This window comes from Cyprinus carpio, chromosome A21 (genome assembly GCF_018340385.1).
Source record: "Cyprinus carpio isolate SPL01 chromosome A21, ASM1834038v1, whole genome shotgun sequence".
Lineage (NCBI taxonomy): Eukaryota > Metazoa > Chordata > Actinopteri > Cypriniformes > Cyprinidae > Cyprinus > Cyprinus carpio.
In genome coordinates, this window is record NC_056592.1 from 17,378,664 (window position 1) to 17,402,144 (window position 23,481).

The following is a 23,481-nucleotide window of genomic DNA, read 5'->3' on the forward strand; positions in this document are numbered from 1 at the left end:
ACAGGATATTCCGCCATGATTCCAGTTTGAAGTGAACGTATTTGTTCCATTCAAAGTGCATTGTAGTGTGCGAGACATGAATTTAAATTGTATTTATTTACAGAGGTATATGATGTCACACTTGTCCTTGTGTGAAGACGTTGCGCAGCGCAAATCCATGAATAAATATTCCAAAGTGAAGTAAACTTCAAAAGATTTCCCTTGCTCAGGGAGTAGGAAGCAATGAAAACTGTGTAGAGACCATGTCAATTGGAATACAGTTCATGCACGGAGCTCACTTCTAACGAGCTGATTATCTGAATCAGATGTGTTAACAAAGAGAGACATACGAAATGTGCAGAGTAGGGGGTTGCGATGACTGGAATTGAGAACCGCTACCCTACACCCTTCAACCCTTCGAAGGTCTCACTCCGGAGGGTAAACCCTTTGAAGGGATCAGGGCATAGGGATGAGCCTTACCGAATGGAACGCAGGGAATGTGAGCAGCACTGAAAAGGGGCGGAGTTTCCTAAGGTCTGCTTACGCTTTCAAACCCGGAAATATAAAATAGGTTCTTGCGAACAGAAGTAGCCTATCCACATTTGCCGCGACCATTTTTACAGCAAGAAGCACGAAACATAAACCACATGAGCCAACTCAATCAATATAATGACACACAATAGAAGATTTGAAAAGAATTTTTTTTTTTTTTTATTTCAACAGAAGCATGGGGAAAGGTAATGATCACATCTAGTTAACATTTTTCATTAATATTCTGAAATGTTGTAAGAAGAACAATGTGTTTAAAGAGAATAAAAAAATAATATCAAAAAGAGATTGGTCCTGCCTGTGGCTGATTAATTACAGCGGTGACATTCTACAATGTTGTCAGTTGACGTTGTACGTAGTCATGTCACTGGAAATTGAGTAATCACTGTCCCAGTGTGCAGTGAGCCAGGGAACTTACCAGTGACCGAATTTGTGTAGCCTACTCGATATACTGAATCACGAGCTAGGAAGCTGATTGGGATGCACCCGTTTTCGCCTGAGGTAACAGTGGCATTAGCTGTGGAAGGAATCAGTATTGGGCTATGCTTCAACTAATCATAGGGTACATATGAACATGCATTTTATTGTTAATACAGACAATAAATTGCGAAAATATAAGTGTTTTTAAAGCATCTGTAGGAGAGCCTATTTGGTTAGCTGAGCTCACATTCCAGAGGCTCAGAAAGCCAAGTTGGGTATAGTAAGATGAAAATAACAGAAATTCTAAGTCAACTCCCTGGAGGTAATTGAATAATTCCCAAACTGGTCGAACATAATGCTTGTAATTTGCTGAGTCTAATACATGTGTAATAGACTGATCTACCTCAATGAGTTTTGCATGCAATGGGTAAGCAAAACTGAATCTGTGCTTTAGCAACAATTAATGCTCAATTTCAACTCCATATTGAATAAACTACTTGAGATTTGAAGGGGGTTTCCTCCTCTATGATACCCATCATGCATAGGGAATTCCGTACGCCTAATCCTAGTCTTTTCAAAAGAGTGATTTTTTTGTAGTGCGCACAAAATCCAGGAAAGGTGTGCCATGGGCTGTTTACATTTCATGGCAAACCAACATACTTTCCACTCTCCATGGCCGCAACAGGTCGTTGAGTAAATCTCCAGTGGATGTCCAAGCAAATACACTTACTGAAATGAACTGGATCCTGTCCAGTCAAATCTTTAAAGGGCCTGCATGTCAGATTTGATATCCACATCACGTTCTTTCATAATTCTCAATCCAAGCATTCAATTTAGAGAACTTTCTGCCACTAGTCTAGGCTACACCATGTTTTTTCTGTTTTAAAGGGGTCATATGACGATGCTAAAAAGAACATTATTTTGTGTATTTGGTGTAATGCAATGTGTTTATGCGGTTTAAGGTTCATAAAACACATTATTTTCCACGTAATGTACATTATTGTTGCTCCTCTATGCCCTGCCCTAAACCATGTCTGCATTTGTGATCGGAGAAATGACAAACAACAAGCACTACTCTACACTGCTCAAAACTCACATTTGAATCATCAGTGGCAAATTCTTTAAATATGTAAACGTACTTACAGACTGCGAGTCAGAAGCGCCTGACTGTCCTTGCAAAGTTGGAATTGCCCCACTTTATAGAAACAGACACCGTAGGCTACTCTTCCAGGAAACAGTCCTCGTCCTACATAAAATGCGCTGCACACATCTGAATATTTAGGTTTAACTGTTCTTGAACAGTGTTGTAATTAAATACAACTTAACCACTGATTTCTAGTGGTGTCCTCTTTTGGAAGGCCAAACAAAGTAGTTTCACTTCCACAATAAAACACACAGCGTCTCCACAACATGGCGGCAGCGGCGGCAACAGCGAGAATAAAAGTTAAGCAGTATTACATCACGAAAGTGCGTACTCAGAGGAAGACTGGAGGGTTAAGGGTGCCATTTGGGACAGGGTCTTTCTTTGCTTGAACATGTGGGCGGCATTATGTAAATCTTCCCACATCCTGACTTAGACATTTGGGGGCGTGTTAGACTGAGCAGTTCTCGGCTTGGTTGATTCTTAACTTTTATAAAGAATATCTCTTTGGATGTGAGACTTTAGTCTTTGCAACTTTACAGATCTTCTTTATGCACCAAGAGCTTGTAACAATCCAAAGAGAAACGAAAAACTGAAATCGCATCATATGACCCCTTTAAATCTGTCCAGTGTAGCCTATCCCCGGACTTGCTGTGTAGCTACATACATTTTACAAACAATGAAGACTGATGATTTTCTCTCCAAACATGCCCAGAGCTCGAGTAAGTAGAACGTTGAATCCTTTAGTCATCACTGATTTTCATTAACAGATAGCGTGCTCATTAATCCGACTGTTGATGCACTTATTAGCGCTCATCAATTCATTATTCATGGCCTGAGTGAATACAAGAGCGAGCATCTGTGTGGGACAACGCGGCCAGCAGCTCGAGTCCTGGAGTTCTCTTCCTCCTACAAATACGTTTCCAGAAATACCAGCACCGTCAGAGATGGACGAAACCCCCACGACTCGGTTCGTTATTATTGCATATTGTCCTCACCCAGCGACAGGTATAAGGACACACTGGCCCCACAATGCCGCGGGTAAAATGTGAATTCATTGTGGGACGCTTGTTGGTAATTCTGTTAACAAAAGGTATCCTTAGAAGGAATTAAATATTTATTCGTTCTATGAATAACAATTTGTTAGGGATGACTGGCTGTGTTTACTCTGTATGGCACATTTGGCTGCGCCTATCTGTTAGCAGAGTCGAGCGAGAGATATGTGAAAGAGTAGAGCAGAGTTTAAATTGAGCACCGTTCCTGTAAAACTTACGTGTGATTTCAATGTATAATTAGGACCGCATTTGCACCTTCGGTCTGATTGCTTGACGCTGTTACAGAATGGTTTGTATAGTCTGCATTTATTTATAAGCAGGCATATACAATTTATTTTGACGTTCACATTGCAAGGGAATAACTTATTTTGTTCAAGTATTGTAAATTTTACAGACTGTTATATTATGGATTCCACTTTTTTGATTAAGATTTTGATAATTATAGGCTACTTTCCTGAAAAGTAGCTTGCAGCCATTTGACATTTTACATACATCCGGTATTAAAACGATCAAATAACTGGCCATCATAAGGTTTGGTAATATTCTTAAAATGAATGACATTTCTGATAATCAAGCTGTCACTGCCTAGCAGAAATTAGACTTCCCTGGCATTTTTCCGTCTTTTTTATGCCATTGTTTATTTAAACTCTAAAAGGTTGCCGTTATAGTGACAGGCAATATTTGGGTCAGTAATTCAATCAAATGAAAAGCGTAAACATAATTCTATCTATCTATCTATCTATCTATCTATCTATCTATCTATCTATCTATCTATCTATCTATCTATCTATCTATCTATCTATCTATCTATCTAATGTCTTAAGTCTTAAGTTGGGTGTAAGTTATAAGGAAAATAGTGCAAAGTAAATGTAGCCCAGGCCTATCTAATTTCAGCGCTTTAACTTTACCTTTATTAGTTTTTTATCTTACATTTTAGGAAAATAATGTCCTTTATATTAAAAATATGATTGCAGTTAACGAACAAGTTGCTACTTTTAAATACTGTAAATATGAAAACACACATCTTGCGATGCTGAAACAAACGTGGTTGCGTTAATTATATTTCTCATGTTAAGGTGTTTGCCTTCCTCACTCTTAATTACTAACACGAACTCCCCATAATTGGGCTGAGTGGAGCTGGCGGAGGGTGAAAACACTGGTTAAGCAAATTGGTATTTAAATATATACTCGCTGGCCTTCTTGCATTGCATTATTTATTACCGATACAAAAAACGTTGCACTTCAAGCCGGGGCTCTGCAGCAGGCGGACATGAAGTGCAGAAATGTAGGGCAGAGAATTGTGGTCCATGCACAGCACTCAGCCGCCGACTATTTCAGACTCACTCCCTGCCAGTCTATGGGGACTGATCATATATATATATATATATATATATATATATATATATATATATATATATATATATATATATATGATGTGTGTGTGTGTGTGTGTGTGTGTGTGTGTGTGTGTGTGCGTGTGCATATTTTATGTACACAAACTATATACTTAAGTCAAAGTCTATGTTAAATGGCAACCTTAAACTTTGCAAAATAGTAGGCTTATTTTTTCTCATTTTTTAACTCTTTATTTCCCCATTATTTTAAAAACCTCGTGTCTTAGATGAATTAATTTCGAAGCCTGTACTTGAGGCGCATCTTCAAAATTTTCCACCGTCAGTGTATTTCATTCCATTAATTTTGTACCTCAGCTAAATGAATGTTTTTAACTGGTGTCCGGCTACCAACTGGATTTTATTTTGTATACCGGACCGTATAGGATATCTTGTCAGTTTAGAATAAATTATGTATGGGACATGATTAGAAGCTTATACGCATTACTTTGAACATATTTCTTTGAATTAAATGTGAGAGACTCATTTTATCTGTTTTGATTTACATATGAAATGGAACTATTTCATCAGCATGGACATATGGATCTAATAACTGATCTCCCCTTTTTTTTTTTTTTTTTGGTACATTTTGAACATTAGGCCTAATACTCGGACCAATACACATACTAGCATTATCTTGAAAACGTTCTCGTTGTTACTTTCGATTATTAACAAAGGCTATAATGCAGTTAGACCATGTATATCAAAATATATAGCCTATAATTCGTTTATAATACTTACTTGTTCTACTTAATCATTTAAGTAGTTTTTAATTTGATCATTTTGTAGTTCTATTTATATTTATATTTCGTATTTGATATTTGATATTTATTAAGATCACTACACGACATTTGTTTTAATACGAGAACGTATAAATCGAAACATAAAATAGAGAGATGTTGCCTTGAAATGTTTGTTTTATCGTTACTGAACAAAATGAACAATGCATAATTGAGACTTTTTCAGCACTGCTTTGTGAAATTGACTTTGAACGAGGAGCTGTCCGTGGTCCTGAAGAAATAAAGCAGCAGTAAAGAAAACTGCTTAAATAAATAACTAAATGAATAAATTGTCAGTAACGGTAGGAAAAACAATGTGGGTGTTATTTTCGCCACGAACTTTTAACGAAAGCGTTTTATATATATGGCCTATCATATTTTTAAATATAGTAGTATATATATAATTCTGACATTGTTCCTCTGTTATTTAAGACAACCTTATTTTATTAATTGTAGTAGCTATTACTTGCAATTGAATTGTAATATCCTAATTGCACTTCGACGTTACACAGTAGCTCTATCTATCTATCTATCTATCTATCTATCTATCTATCTATCTATCTATCTATCTATCTATCTATCTATCTATCTATCTATTTTTTTCATTTATATTTCTCTCTGTTTATTGTTACTGTTTGTGTGTGTATGAGTGCGCGTTCTGTTGTGGTGAAGCATCCTGCACTGGAGGAGCATATATTGTCATTAAAAAATCATGCTTCCCACGGTTTAACTCTTCAGCACTCGTAATGCTGGCGTTCGGATTTGTGTGTGTTCTCATGAAGTCTCCAATATCCATCATGGGTTAATGAGGACATATAAATCTTAACCTATGAGGATTTTTTTATTAGATTACGTTTTATTATTTAGATTATTCACAAGCAGACATATGGATGGATACATTTGTCTTAGATGGATCTTTGTGTTAGATTTTTCCCATTTTATTTAGCCTTATACGTGTTGATGTTTCCCTTATTTTTAATTTCTTGTAAAACATCATATTTCATCGTATTCAAACATGATGAAGGTTCATGGGTTTAGGTTTATAGCCTAGATTCATGAGGATTGATCCGTTATAGAAAATATTTGAATTGCAGGCCTTTTGGCAGAGCGAAAAACATAAGATTTACAAAATCCGAAATAGTTTTCGCATGAATAAAGAGTGATACTTAGTCCTTACACCAAGAAGTCATGACATTCTTAACACTATTTTCCTAAATCTTATTCTAACTGATCAAAATCCATCAAATATTTACAAGAATCTCACATTTCACCCTCTGTCCCAAAGGATGAAAGAATATACCCTATTAATTGTGTTTAATCTATAATTGTATAATTGAGTTAAAAAACGTTTTATATTCAGGATCTGCATCTGGCACATCCATCATGAACGCTTAATTTAAAAGGATAACATTTTACAGTAGTGACCCTGTTGCATATTACACTTACACATAATAAAACTATAACAAAGTGTATTCATAAGAAGTTCCACAATTAAATTTAAGCAGAAATTTGTTCATGTGTTTTACTCTGATGTATAAAAATATAAAATTCATAATTAATGTAATGACACTACAGTGAAAAAAATATGATTTTAAATGAAGAAAATCTAAATAGCATGAAACTGATAATTAATTTTGACCAGAGACAGCATTCTTGGGCAAGTTGGACAAGAGCCAAATGGGGAGTTAGATATTTTTGTTACTTCGCTTTGATGGCCTGTCAGTCAGTTTGTCTCGGTGCCAAATATTCAGATTTCTCGGTGTCTCTTTTGATCATCTCCAGCTGCTTCAGTCGTTCATTAGGCTTGATTAAGTATACAAGATTCTTAATTACAACACCCATGTTTTAATACTTGTTGAATATATATTATTCCAGTCTTCCCTATGGCATGCTCGTAAGAGATCAAATTATACAGTTAGCTATATATTTACTAATTTTAATCCGCTGCTACTCTAGCAAATACAGCAAGTGTTACAAAGATTCCCTTGTTCACCTTGTTAGGATGAATTTGAGTTGCTCTCCTTGTCATCTTCATTTTCACTTTCAGTTTCGCGCGTTGCTTATTTTCATAACTAGGAATCTTTAAGTACAAAATCCACAACAAATGGCGATCAAAAACCAGCTCAGACTACACGTTAGGCGCTTTAGTAAACTATCTCACCGTGAGAACTCTGATATCTTGAACGCTGTGTTGGGCTTATATATTAACGCACTTGATAAATATTGTATTATACTGATTTAGAGCTTCCAGTGCCGGAGGTGTGATCTGATAGTCAAGCGCGAGCACGCGGATAAAAACATGTGGAGCGCGCAACGCGGATGGAAACACAGAGGGAAGTTTATTTACTCGCCGACCGCGCTCACAGTCGGGCTACAAGACGTGGCCTTAAAAGTAATATATGAAACGTTACTTCAGCAAATCTCTTTTTTTTCTGTTAACGCTCGCGACTAGCCATCTTCTGTCGATGAGCTGACTGAGCCGGTCGAACGAGCCTTGTTGCTGCAATGTTTGTGAGGAAAGAGGGAGCCATAGTCATGTACCAGAGAGCTGATTCTCCAAGGCCCTCAGTCGAGCTGCACTCAAGACTCTGGCTTCATTAAAATTTTATACGCAGCGCTTGGCCAAGGTCTGTTTATGAAAATGCGCTTTCCGCTCCATGGAAAACTCAAGACTGTAAGGAACCATGGGGAGGAATGTAATTCTAAGAGCGGAATTATATACACTTACACATATTTTTCACTCCAGTTGCATTTTACTAAATAAAGTAACCAGTTCTATATTAAAAATATTGTCTCACATTTGACGTGTATATGTTCCATGGTTTCCACGGTTGATGAATTATGTAGATGATTTGGTGAGAGCTATGCAAATCTTTGATTTTGGGCACATTTGAACACCATATGCCAGATTTGTGTCGCACATTTCAAGAAATTAATGTTTCCAAATGTGAGAAACAACTGTAACCAGTGTGATTTCCTTTCACTATGAACAAACAATGATTTAAGATGATAAAAACTCGCTAAATATCCCAATATTGTAACAATCGATCTTATTGTATTATGCAATAATCAAACAAACAATCGTTCTCATGTGTATAAATGTGTTTTTAAAGAAGTCTTTCAAATAAGTGTTGCACTGCCTTCAACCTTTAACGACTTGGGGCGGAGCGAATCTGATTTGCGTAACATGTCTCTTGTATTTTAAATTTAGCCGGATACACAAAAAGAAACGATGACCTCCAGTATGTCTCTGCATAATTCAGATCAAGCAACTGACGCACACACTGTCGTAGGAATCAACTTTACCACATAAAACTAAAAAGCGCTCTTTTGTGTGATTTTATGTGATTAATTCTTTTTTTATATAAGAATGTCAAATATTTTTTGAGTAAGCGTCTTATTATATAGGCTATTGATTAATTATTTAATATATACTCGAAATCTTCATACATATTTTCAGAAATGTAGGCCTATAATTTATTTTTTATAGTCTTTTTTTAATATATAAATATTTTTTTTGTTATTATAATTATTTTGTTTTACAAATGACAAATAAAAATGAAAAAAATATCTTAGGTTTTTCTCTTTGTTTAAGACTGATTCGAACTGACTATGTAGAATTACATTCCAGTTTATCTGAAGATAATTACTGAGTTTGCTAACTTCCAAGGGGGAAGGACGAGAACCGTTGTTGTACAACATGAACTATCCGTTCAGCAATAGGATAGCTTCCTCTTAACAAACACTTGCAAAATCAATAGTATCATAACACTTCATATTTATTATTCATAAATAACGAGTTTTACGGACTCAAAACCACCTGCTGAACGCCAGAGATCCCGGACTTGACAACTCCTTGAAGTGAACTTATCTTCCTTTTGCAGTGATTATGTCCGACTCATTGCGTAACATAGATCTAAACCAGAAACATTAATAAGATTCGGAGTTTTCTCATTCATTAATGATGTATTTAATCGTGCTTGTAAAACTTTATATGGTTGTTGAGGGTTTGTTTTAATTCGTTCAAGCTGAGCTTAACATCAAGGACAAGCTGAAGCTACCGTTTATTTAAATAAACTTCGGGCACGTTACTAAAATTAAGTTCGTTATTAATAATAATTATCATGAATGTGTTTGGTTTACAATAAACCTGAAAATATCTCATACGTATTTTTCTTATTTAAAGAACAATATAATAATTATTGTTATTAAGCAAAATAAATAAAAACTCAGAATAAATCAAGTCCAGGGGCATAATACACACAGCAGTAACTGAGGTAAGACGTGCATGGTTTATTGAAATTTCTGTCGCGTACACAGACACAGACACAGTTAAGCACACTTTCACAAATGAAACGTGTGGTATTCAAAATAAATAAGCTCAAATAAATAAATAAACGACAAAATCAATAAAGTAGAAATATAAATAGTCCAAACAAAAAAGGAATCGGAATCATATCTACAAAGTGCAATGAATCTCTGAATATGTTATGAAATGCTCCCATCTACAAACTTAGTGTAGTAGTAGTAGTAGTAGTAGTAGTAGTAGTAGTAATAAAAATAATAATAATAATAATAATAATAATAATAATTTAAGTGAAGACGTACCGTAGAAGGGGCTAGTCACAAAATAATTCTTAAATAATTTGATTGTCAAAGCATCGTTGAAGTGAAATTAGTTGCAACACACAACGCTTAGTGTTTTCTATCTATTTTACCCAAAATGTGTCAAAAATGAAAAGTCTACTTTTATGCCCTATTTCCAAAATGACCATGAATGTGTCAAGACGTCAGGAATCATGAGGTAGACACAGAAAAGCATATTAAGTATGCCCGTGTGTACGTGCGTTCGCCTGTGCGTGTTCTCTCTTATTGCAATACATCAAAATGAATGGAAATTTCAAACGATAAATGAACACTTAATGCCTTGCAAACCATGCAATGGATCACAACAGAACCTTCATGATTTTCTTCTGGAGCATATAAAATAACACTAAAGTTTCTAGAATGGGACATCTTTTGCACAACAGCGTTTTTATCTTTCTTTCTTTTCATCCTTAAAAAAGAATTTTGATGCGTTCTTCACACAGAGAGGTGCAGTGTATTCACAGATATGTACAGATGAATATAAAAGAGTTGTTTTGAGTTAAGAGAATAATCATTATTCAATTCTCCATTTGTAAAATAATTGCAACGCTTAGTTGGTGTTGATTTTCCTTTTGTCCCCCGTCTTCCAGAGCGTGTTGTTCTTGACATATTGTCATAACAAACTTTTGGTACACTTTCTGTCTCTGGGATGTTGCCGCCCAGCTCCCGTTCCAGTGTGGGAAGCGTTTCGCCTCAGCCTCGAAGAGTTTTGTCGGCTCTGTTCATGGTTGAGTTTATTGAAATGCCTTATTCTGGCCTAGTGCGTTGCCGAAAACTTCATCCGTTTCTGTTTTTGCCTTTGATTACAAAACCACACGCGGACCACGTTTTTTTTCAGGTCCAGTTTCTCGGCAATGGCAGCGATTTTCTCCGACGAGGGTCTGGGCTGGACGGCAAAGTAAGCCTCCAGCGACCGCTTCTCTGGAGCAGCGATGGAAGTGCGTTTTCTCTTTTTGTCCCCGCCGTTAAAAATCTCCGGCTTGGCCATTTTCTCTCTCTGAGCCCGTTCTGCCTCCTCTAACCACGCTTCCAGAATAGGCTTGAGGGCTACCATGTTATTATGGGACAAAGTGAGAGACTCAAACCGACAGATAGTACTCTGGCTCAGGCAGCCGACCCCGGGGATTTTAAGATTGGCTAATGCCGAGCCCACGTCGGCCTGCGTGACTCCGAGTTTGATCCGCCTCTGCTTGAAGCGCTCGGCGAAAGACTCCAGCTCCCGTGGATCAGGCTCGGAGTCTCCACCGCCACCCATAGAGGTGTGCGAGCCCAGGCTGTGGTGGTGCATGTTCATATTTTGCGCGTGGTGATGCTGCATGTGATTAATTGCTGACATGTGTGAATGCGGGTGAGAAGCGGTGGAGCAAACGTCGGATCCCGGCATGCCTCCGATAGTGATGCCGGGGGTGAGGTGGTCGAGCAGGTCGCCCTCCAGGCCCTGCGTCGGCTGGTGGTGGGGATGATGGTGATGAGAAGTCAGCACAGACGGGTGATGAAGGTGCCCAGAAGAGGACGTGGGCGTGCAGGTCATGCTTGTCATGGTGTGGTAGGTGGCATCTGGCTTGAACGGGTGACTCTTTTGAGCGACGATGTCCACCGCCGCCAGCGCCTCGGCTCTCTGGAGCAGAGTCTCGTCAAAGCTGGCAAAGATGTTACCCTGCAGCTATGTGACAGAGAGCAAGTGTTAGTATCAAAGCTAAATTCCAGCAAGCCAGTTTTAAGTTGCCAAATCATTTTAAAGAAAACGTATAGGCTATAACTATATCACGCAGACTGCATTTAGTTTTTACAGTGTTGTAAAGTTCCATAGTATCAAATTGAGACACTTTTTGCAAACCATCTGAAGTGGCATTAAAATGGTTAGGCTATGCAAATAATTTCGAAATAAAGTGCTGCTTCTGTTTTGTAAAATGTAAAATTTGTATTATGAAAAAAGCGTAGTAAAATAAATGCATAAACAGTTTATTAGATTGACTGCATTTTTTTTATTAAAAAAAACGAGGAGCTTTTATTTTTTTTTCACGCGGAGAAAAAGTTTTAACCACTGCGATTTCAATGCAGATGATTGCGGTGATAATGAATCGCAAAACATAAACACAGATGAAATAGCCTATTGAACTTACCGAGGGCGTGGGCAAACATGCTCGTCGGATAGCCTCAGAACTGGAATGTAGAGGTGCGTATTTAGGTTCGTGCAAAATCGGATGCATACTAAACGGTTGTTTGCTATTCATGGACATCATTATGGCAGAGGTGAGAGAAGGTTGTTTCTCGTCTTCCTCGTTTACCTCCGTTTTGGCCCAAGCAGTCTAGTGTCTACCTCGAAGAACCAGGATAATCTGGATAGTAAAAGTGAAAAGCTATGCCTGAGGAGTCTTCTTTTCTGGCTGAGATGTAGCCAGGTGCGAGCTGTCAATGTCTGTGATACAGTAGGAATTTACGCAGGCAACTAACATATAACGCGGTCTTCTTTAGCCCCGCCCAGATAGGTACAGGTCCCGCCCTACTACTGCTGCAGTACCCTTAAATGTTATTGGTAAATTTGGCATGTGAACACGCCTCTGGAGTTTCATCCCCCATCATGTGCTCTTGAGCAGAAAAGGCGTGGCTTTAGAGCTGAGACTCTTATGGTGTGTTTTCATTGGTGCTGTGATTTTGACAGGTTGCGCTAGATTGGTTGTAGGCCTTATTGAACACTGCGATCTTTTTTTGCGCACATGCTTTTAATTTAAATGCCTGTCACCGTATCTATGAATTGTTATGATCCTAGTAAATAATAGTTTAAAGATTCAAAAAAGAAATAAAATAGGCTAGTAGTTAATACTCAGGATTTATAATTTGCAACTTTTTATAAATGTCATTGTACATTTTTTAGCTATAGATTTTATCATATTTATAATCTTTTACTAATTTATGTCCTTTTATCATCATTTATCACACAAACTGATAAAATTTCATTCTTAAATGCACGTTTTGTACATTTTGTTGTGTGAAGCAAGTGACTTTTGTGGCCAGCCTTAACAATTTGGTACATTAATTAATTATTGTTCATTTACTTTGTGGTATGGACCACAATATGGATTCTCAAATAGAGCATAAACAGGCTGGGATGGTAGGAGCCCATGTACAATTAAATATTGATAAAAAAAAAAAAACCCTGGGTCAAACAAAAGGAAAGTAGTCAATCAAATACCTCAGTCTGACAAATGAAATGCTGGAAACACCATCTTTTGCATAAATGAATGAATGAATGAACGAATTAAAAAAATAAATAAATAAAAAACAAAGCTTCCAGTAGATAAAATGTATTGGTTCAGTGAATAGATCACATTACCCTTCACACAGTGATGCTGCTACCTTTGGAACTTCATTATTGGAACTTGACTATTTGATCAGCACCTCTTCATAGTGGGTTGTGTGTTGCGCAGGTTTTGTTGGTAGTGCATGCAAGCTGCTCTGGTTTGGCTTGTATAGAGCCCACATATCTATCACTCTAATTGGTGCTGAAACCCCAGACACAGACAATAAAGGCCCACAATGGAAGAAGGAGTTTCTGCAAATGTGACTCAGAAACCTGAGATGCAGACACAGATAGCAACATCGTCCCCTCGTGCCTTGCTCTCCGGCAAGGCCTTGGCAACCGCTCATCAAATATGCATCAATGCTGCCATCTCTCCCCCAGCAACCACTGTCACTGGGGACTCCAAATGCTGAGGGACGGACAGAGAGGCACAGCAAAAGTGACAGAACAGAGAGAGGCAGTCTGAAAAAGAGAAGAGGGCTCAAAGAGTGAGCATATACATGTAGATAGAGAGACAGACATGCATCCTAGATGATACAAGCCATACTTGTTGAATCTATTGAGTTGTTCCCTCTTTTCCTGTCATTCCTTCTTTCTCTGTCAGACTGCCGACACTGAGTCCCAGTTATTTTCCTGATGAGTTTTCTGCAAACAAGCCTGGGGAAGTGCTTGATTATTGCTAATGGAACATTTTCCTCAATGAATATTAATGCTGAAATGGGGAATTGGTGGTATTGGTTGTTAGTATTCTTACTCCAGATGATAAGTTGAAGTGTTGAGACTGTTTGATATTTTCTGTCATATATAGTTAACGAAAAAAAAAAAAAAAAAAAGACAAGCACAGATCTGGGGTGCATTAAGGACGAAACCCACAAAAAACATTGTGTTATGCCTTGTTGGAGATAATAACTAGGTAGTTACGAAATCTGTTGTTTGAACCAAACATAGTCAAATATAGAAATATAGACAATATAGAAAACTAGCCTATATGAATCTATTGAAATCTGTCATACTAACAAAAAAACTATGCTTCTACCACTAGTCCAGCAGTACTGTAGTTCCCAATACACAACTTTGCAATGCTGTTTGCGAATGTTCATTGGAATTATTATGGCTTCAGGAAACACTAAATCATTGAACTATATTGCTAGCAATGCAACTTATGACTACACTTTGGGCATCTTTGTTGGATTTTTGTATACAAAAGAAATGGTTCACCCAAAAACGAGTATTCAAGCATTATTTCCTCATCCTTAGCTCAGTGTTTCTTCTGCAGAACACAATACTTTTGTTGTTGTTGTTGTTGTTGTTTTCTTTGTTTTCCCATACTGTGAAAGTCAATATCAAAACAACATGCTTTGTCTTTCACTGAATCATTTTTCTAAATATCTTCTTTTGTGAATAAAAAACAACATTGAAATGATGTGAGTAAATAATGACACAATTTTATTTCTTTCAATTAATTTCTGCTTGTCTAACCCTTCATTTTTGTTACTGTACATAGACCATTTGAATACAGCCAGACTTATAATAATACAGTGCATATGCAGTGGGAGTGTGGGTGTGGTGCTACAGCTCTGAAGAGAGAGTGAAAGCAAGACATCACCACAAGTAAATATTTCTGGTACGTTAAGCAAATGGACAAACTGCTCAGTGTGAACATGAGCGCATGTACCTCGCTTACCTCTTTCTCCTTACATTCTTTTTTTTTCCATTCTTGCCCCCTCAAGCCTCCCCCATTTCGTGATTGGTTAATTATTGATAGCGTGTAAAATGTAACATTGTAGATATATGACCATTCACCAAATCAACGGGTTCACACTGCGGGGTTGCCGAAGGGAAGGAGTGTCTAAGCATGCACTTTAATGTAATTGCCTTTAGGGTTACTGGTAAATATTTTATTGTCTGCCAGCAGAAATTAAAGGTACAAAGTTACTGAAACAGGGAGATTCCACGCTCTGAAGCTCTGCAGAAGATGTCTTTCTGATTGTCATTTGACTTGAAGTTTTTGGGTACCTGGATGTTGGGTCAACTTTAGTCTTATACTCACCTGGGAAATAAAAGAAAACAGAAGCAAGCACACACCTTGGAGAGCTGTGTATGGATGGTTGTAGGGGTTTGCTGTTTTGGTTCCGTTCACTGAGGCTGAAAGAGCTCTTGATTTAAGTGATTTTTGTGGAACGAAAAAAAAAGGAGGGGCAGGTGGGGAGACTCATACATTGCCATTCAGAGAGGAAAGTAAGCAGAAAGATGGGACAGAATGTGAACAGGAAAACTTCATTACCTGATGGGGCAGTGGCCAAAAAGACATTAAATATGAATGGCGTCCGACACAGATGGTTAGCTGACCTGGATGGGATGTGAAGCGTCGGTGGGTAGATTTGTATTTTTCTTTTCCACACTTAGAGAACAAATTCTCAGGTCCAGGCATTTTTCTCCCTAGGGATTTCTCTCTGTTTTCACCATTCTAAATTAATTAAAACTACTTACCCTGTAGCACTGATCTTTACTTTCACTTTCAATTCTGTAAGGCCTATTCTGCTAACCTTTTCAGGACCTTGTTAAATTGTTTGGTGTAGTCGCTTTTCATTCCTCATTTCTTACTCCTTTCCCTGATTTCTTTCTTGGATTCCCTCCTATGGGCACATACTTTGATCCGCATCCTTTCCTTGGCACCCCTTCATTCTCTTTGCACAATTCTGCTGTTACCTAACGTTTGTCGTCCAAACGGGATGGGCCCAACTAAGTCTGGATCAATAGATTAACTGAGTGGTTATGAATTATGCAGAAGAGCCCTACAGCAGTTGAACGTAAAGAGCTTGTGCTCTTGAATTGGCATGTAAAAGCTAAGTACAGGCCTGTTTACTTGTTCCCTGGCATGCTGGTTGCTGCATTTCAAGACCCCCTCCTTAGCCAAGACCACTGGGACCTAAGTCAGGTAAAAACAATGTGATGGTATTGACTGTGATGATTTGAATCTATGAAAAAAAATCTATAAACTAGTTATAGGTTGGTTTGCTTGAGCAGGCATGTGTTACAATAACTATAGTCTTGTTGAAAGGCAGCACAGAGAGATTTCTCCGTGTGTCTTGTCACTCTCTTCAGAATCAAACCTCTGAGGACACAGCTATGGCAATATCATTTGACTAATATTCCACCGCGCATGTAATTTTACATTTGAAAACAATCAAACGTGGCATCACTCATGTTGTTTTTTTCTGGTTCTACAAAAGTAAAACAAAGGAGGGAAAAAATAAACAAGCAAAATGTTGTAAATATGATAGTGAAGGCATATTCATGATATGCAAATCTCAATGTAGTTTTAGCCCACACTGTTTTAGAGCAGTACAAAGAAAGAAAAGGATATTAGAGAGACTTTCTATGCATACCAGAGACTGTTTTCCACAGGACACATGACATATTGAGACAGATGTGTTGTGTGACTTTTAAATAACAGTCAGCCGCTCGTTCAGATGCCAAATAAGCAGCTATGAAAAGAGGAAGAGGGCCAAAAGCTGAAACATTTGTCTTGGATCTCCTTTCTTCTTTATTTATTGAAATATTAATGTCTTTGCTTCAGGCCAAGTGTGTTTATGCATGCCGCTCAGAGTGCTGACCGAAATGCCAACTGATGCTCTCTCATTGATTTTTTTTCATTGTGGGTGTATTTGTCTAAGTAGAGGCCGCCAGTCACCCTACCACCCTCCCCGTTCTTCTGCTCCCTCAGCTTTAACATGCATTCCTCTAAGTCCTGGCCCCATTCCTCTGCTTCATCTGCCCTTATTAGACTCTTCAAATTATGCTGCTTTAACTCGGTGTGTCAGACACTTCAAAGGACGGCTGTATCAATTGTTGGTTTGTTTGCAGTTGATTGTAGCGGAGTGTGTGTAAGGGATGTTGAGGACATGTCGGAATCTGTGTAATGTGAGTAATAAGCCGAGAAATAAGGGTATAAAGAGAGGAACAGTACTTTCAAAAGCTCTGGTGGATGAGAAAACATATACATATGTTTATCTATGCATGTCTTGTAGTTTTCTCCCATTAGAGAAAGTATCGCAGAATTGTGATAAAAGTGTTTTTCCATACTTTAAAGAGGAAGTTGTGCTATCAAATAAGAATTTGGTCCAAGGTTGTACGCCAACCTGTTGAGAAACTCGATGAAGCAACCTCTCATAGTAATTAATATGTTAAGAATGTCCAACATTACTGTCGCTGATCCTCCTCATGTCCTGAATAATCAATATATATTTTGCTACCATCAAAGCAGAGATAGGAAATTTATTGATTTAATGAGGTTAAACGGAAGCACTCATTTTAACATAAGTCAATCTTAAAGCTAAATATGGAGTTTACTTTCACATACAACATACCTTGAAGCACTTAGGTTTTGTTTTGAGATTGTAATGTTATAAATGTATGTGTTCTTTATGTATGTTTTGCTGTTGATGTTGTAAGTGAAGCTGTTTTGATGCAAGAAAAAGACTCACTTTGACAAAGTATTTATCACATCATATTGTATCTTATGAATTGAGGAATTAAGGTCTTTGTAATCCTGACCCATCTTGTAATTGACCTCTGTGGTTCAAATTATGGTGTCTAGATGTATTCTGGGTTCTTTAGCAGACAATTAGACTACTGATATGACAAGTTGCCTAATTGTCCTAGTACACATGTAGTATTTTCTCTGAGTAATGGCATTGAGGATCTTTGCAGGTGGCCTACTGAGCAGCTCAACACCACGAGGAACACTGAAGAGCAGATTTCGAAGGCCTCTGGGGTACAGGGGGTGGGATTGCATCGAGTAGGATCGTTCGGGACCCCAGCTGGTGCAGGATGGGGTGCCATTGTGCTCGCCACCCTCCTCCCCAATGCTAACAGGATTAGGCAACGAAGAGCACCCTCTCCTCAAAACCCCAGACTGTTCCTCGCTTGTCCTGTCTGATCTGGGGTTTTAAGGATCTTCTTGTCATGCTTTCAAAAACCAGAAACCCGTCCCAGAGGGAGACTTTGAGTTTCCATCTGAGGTACAAGTTAACGGTAGATATGAAGACGACATTTGGATGTTACAGCTTTTCAGCATGGTCCAAGCTTTGATCATGACTCGTAGCCATGCTGAAAAAGAAGGCTTAAACCAGCCTAGGATGGTTTGCTGGTTTAAGATGGTTTTTTAACCTGGCCAGGCTGAGGCCAGATGAGCCTAACCAGAATGGGAGACCGACTTAGACAAGAATATATTTTTAACCCTAGAATGCATGACCCAAAAAACTATATTTAATATATATTCTCAGTCTGAATTAAATCATTACAAAATTTGATTATATGCAAATGTTTAAATGTTTCAGTAATGATTATTTGTTTACTTACCATGTGCATATACAATTTAAAAAATGTAATAAAACAAATTATAACTATAATGTGCTTGTGTCAGATTTTAATTTGGTTATGATCTTTTGGATCATCAGAACATTCACCAGTGTTCGGAAGGTTACTTTGGAAATGTAATAGGATACAGATTAAAAGTTACCCTATTTAAAATGTAATATGTACTGTAACTGTTTCAGTTACTTTATTAAAGTAATGTAACTGATTATTTTTGATTACGTTTGGATTACTTTTCTAAATTTCTGTTGTTTTCAACTGTTCATTATTTTGAAACATTTAAAGCAGGCAGGGTTAACGTTACAGTGGTACTCAACACTGATTACTGTCAGACTTTCAGAATCCTTCTTCACTTGAATAAAGATTTTAATAATTTAATTGTAAAGCACAACCACCTCAATCAGACCAAATCAGACTTTAGCAGCTCTTTTTATTTTGAGATCTTTTTTTAGGTTAAATACAGATTTAAAATCATAAGATATAGTTTAATAACTATGCTACTGTTTTTTAAATAAAATCTTTGCATAGCTATGACAGGAAACACTGGCATCTAACAATGCCTTGGGGGAAAAAATCATACATAAACCAAAATAGGAAATAAAACAGTTATCAAATAAGCATGTGTCTTATTCTGTGTCCTCAACTCCTGAAACATTGTTGTTTCATATTTTAAATATGTATATGTGTGAAAATATTCAGATGTAACTCCCTTTGTAATCATCAACATTTTCATAAGTAACTGTAATGTAATTACACATTTTTTTTTCTCAGTAACTCTAACAGATTACAGTTACATTTATTTTGTAATTAAACGTAATTTAGTTACATGTAACTAGTTACTCCCCAACACTGGCAGTATATGTATGAAAGAGGCCTATCAAGTGATGAACTAACTTTTGTGATAAAGACAGACAATTATTATTATTATTATTATTATTATTATTATTATTATTATTATTATTAAAAGAAAAAAATAGGACAAAATCTTTTATGAAATACATTGAACCTCTGTAGAAAAAGAAACTCTACAAAGGAGTGTGGTTCTAATTTTTTTTTTTTTCTCGAACCTGTGACTAACAAGCATGTCAAGGAATTCAACAATATTATAGGGAAAAAAATCTGAAACCATATAGGATCAGTTTGACCCTGTTTATGCATTATATGGTTAAGATATCATTTTCAGCACATATGTCTTGAACAAATGTATACACAAAAATGGACACACTCAAGTGTCCTGACCTTCTTTTCCAAGTCTTCCCCTGTGGACTTGAGCCTGACTTCACAATGAATCCCAAGCAGTGTGGCATTCATGTCACCACAGTACAAAGACTCTCCATATCACTTTCTCACACCAGATACCACACACATTCTAGAGGTTCCTCTAGCTTTCACCCTTTAACCTCAACCCATACCCAACAAATTCTGTGGTTAGCAGCATTTACCATAGTCTATGTGTCTTTACTCCTTTTTTTTTTTTTTTTTTTTTTACTATTTTAACCAGTTTTTGATATTTATCGATAGTGATCAGGTCTGTTGATCCATTGTAAATGCAGCGGTAGTCCTGATAGAGGCACAGTGCTCGTTCCTGACAGTGCACCGTGCAGTGGAACAGCACTCTCATTACCACAACAATGAAATAATTATGAATGCCGCTGCGAGACTTCATCAGAGGAATATCTATTGTATTATTTATTCAGTCCCCTGGTTCAGGGAGAACACATATAAACTTCCAGCCATGCTCTTCCCCATGCACACACTCTCCTGTCTGCCTTTCAAAGCGGTGGCTTGCTCCTGCCACTATTTTCTACTTCATTTCTCCAGGCCCTGGGATGCTTTGCTTGGAATTTGTCTCTGATATGTAGCCATGACTGACCCTAACTGTCTCAAAGGACTATTGCAGTCTGCTCAGTTCCAGTTGGAGGATGTTCATTCATCAGTAAGTGGTCAATACTCTGATGGGTTCATGGCTACAAGCGATTACTCAATGCAGAACAAGCTGCCTTCAGATGGAAGGCCGAATCACAGGCCCTATTCAGCCGTGGAGGCTGATGCTTGGAGAATTAGCTCTATTGAAGACAACAACAAGACTGCAGCAAGACCAGCCACACAAACAGAAAGCAGGTGAGTGCTGTCTTCTAGTTTGCCGGAAGGGCTTAGTGGAAGGGTTTGAATGACATTTTCATCTTGCATGTGGTGAACTTTTTAACTTGGGCAACAAAAGCTTGTGGGGTACATTTGTGCCCGTGTGTTTTTTGCTGCTGCGTCCATCCTGAGTGATAAAGTTGCATGGGCGATGGTTGTGAGCGTGCAATGCAGCATCATAAATAATGCAGCGCCTGCTGGGCAACACCATGGCTGGTGCTTGGCAACCTCTGAAGCGCCGCGTCGTTGGGAGACGGGGGAAAGTGGGTGCAGTAGGCGGAGTCCTGCAGGTGCTCAGCTTCTCTTTCTCATCTTTCTCATCCGTTCATCGGATCCTGGCTTGGGAGAGCATTAGTGTACCGAGCAGATGCACCTCCTGCTCACCCAGCTGCAACAGAGGAGGTCTTTGTTACTTTGCACTTTAATACATTGCATATGAAGGGCCGGCCGACATGCTCCTCTCAGCCCAAATGAAATTTACAATTTTGTTATGGCTTTTAATCATATTGTAATGATGCAGATATAATTTAAGCCCTCTTTATCAACCTCCCAAACCATTATGGAAATTTGTAATGTCTTATGCAGTGCATATTTCAGAGTTTGCTTGGTAAAAGATTCAGATGTATTACATCTTATGAGATATAATGAGAAAAACATATTTTGACTTTAGGTGCTGTATGGGGATATTTTTTAAGATAATTTTGGACACTGAAGATGTCACTGCATTATGGAACAATAACCTATTAAACAAGTAAAGTGTTTTTTTAAAAAAAATACTAAAATCGTGATTGAGTCAAAACAAAAAAACATAAATGAATGAAAATATTATGACTGATGTGATAATTAGATTATGTTTTGAAGCCAATAACAAATACTGTATATTGGCTACTATTAGATATAATTTTTAAACTTTAAATCTGATGCCTGACGAAGATCATACGATCGAAACGTTGCTATTAAAGGATTTTTTTTGTTTTGCAAGTTGATAGTGTGCGGGATTTTCTTGTTTTCTCATATTTTGACTATATCAGTCTTTTTTCCTACGCACCTATCTATGACCTACAGGTGTGCGACGCTAATTGATCAAACTTTAAACCTTAAAAGTCCATTTCATAATGTGCTTCTAATGAAACCAAAAGTCTTGTAGAAATTTTTTATTAAAAATTATCTTTCCTATCCCACGGCGATTAATAAATTAGGCCTACTATGAGCCTCTGAAATAAATAAATAAACATAAAACATAAAAATACGGAAAGGAAAGAAAGAAAAGAAAACCACTTTGGATGCAATATATCGGCTTAATATTTGAACCAGTACTTATAAAATTAAAAATTCACATTTAAAGGATAATACTTATATAACAACCAATATATTGTTGTGCTTCCTTTTTTCCTCTCAAAAGCCTGTTTCGTGATTGGCATGAAATGAAGTAAATAAAGATTATCTTTACATTTTTAGTTTGTTTGTTCTCCTAAAGATAAATGACTAGTAAAGTCTTCATTTTACATTTAAGTTTACATATGTGACTCCTAGAATTGATCAATGCAGTGATGCGTGACATTGTTCCCTTTTCATGGTGCCCAGATACTCCTGATATCAGTTAGTGTGAATACCTGTGGCTTGTTGTGGTGTGTTTTCAGTAAGTGTGGTTCAGCAACTTGTCGGGATTGGAAATGTTGGGTCTCCTAAACCCTCCGGCCTTAGGCCGGGCCATTGCACTATGATCCGTTTTCAGGAAGCATCGACCCATCGGGCCAAGGTATCCAGCTAAAAGTTTAATAACTTACCTCCTTCCCTGATTTGTTCATGTAAATTATTAACCATCACCTCATTATCAATTATTTAAATATCAGACTTTTGTTCTTTTTTCCTATGCTCTCATTCACAGAAAGAATTGCAGTTGCTTTCTATTTTTTGCTTTCTGTTTGGGGCACATTTTTGCCAGTAGCTCATGAGAAGTGGGGGTAACTTTTCTATAGCTCTGTTCCGTCATTTCTGTCTCCTAAAACATGATTAATATATGGAGAGACAGCGGATATGGTAGCAGGGTAAGTAATGCTCCTGGGGCAGAGATGTGCCCCTGTTCAATGGCTTGATGAATTCCAGCACAGTACTCACTGAAAGTGATGATGCAAGCATATATTATTGAGAACATCACTTATAACTTTGTAATAAACACTTCAGAATGCAAGTCTTTAGAACAAATGTGAAAGATTTGAACTAAAAGAAAAAAAAGTACCATATCATTGTATGATTTATTGTTATTTAAGTCTTTGCAATAAACACTACAAATTAATGTTTTCTTAAAATAATACATTTTAATTGATACAATTATTAGTTAAATAAATTGTTTAATAATAATTATAGAAGGCTTTAAAAATTTTAAAATATTATACAAAAATAATCATAATGTACTTTTATTATTATTATTATTTTTATTTTTATTTTAAAATAATAAGTGAATCTGAAACAAACTGAAGATGGTGAAATGCTAGAGAGTGCACCTATGTGATTCCAAATGCCGATAATTAATATGACTGCTAATACTGTATGTCATATTGTCAAAACTCAAAAACAATATGAGTAATGAGCATGTACGAATTAGTATATTAACTCTAGCCTCATGTTAAATTCCCCCAGAGAGATGGGAAATATAAATACCTAGTTAAATCTTACCTCAGCATATTTAAACATTGTC

At 37.2% G+C, this 23,481-nt stretch overlaps 1 protein-coding gene across 1 annotated transcript; it reads right to left on the reverse strand.

The window, feature by feature from the left end:
• Positions 1-9,587: 9,587 nt before the first annotated feature.
• LOC109055460 (brain-specific homeobox/POU domain protein 3-like) lies at positions 9,588-12,399 on the reverse strand. The gene is made up of 2 exons (XM_019072678.2): positions 12,085-12,399; positions 9,588-11,624 (listed from the first exon to the last, which is right to left on the reverse strand). The coding sequence occupies exons 1-2, from the start codon at positions 12,202-12,204 to the stop codon at positions 10,719-10,721; spliced, it is 1,026 nt and encodes a 341-aa protein (XP_018928223.1). The 5' UTR covers positions 12,205-12,399; the 3' UTR covers positions 9,588-10,718.
• Positions 12,400-23,481: the final 11,082 nt, after the last annotated feature.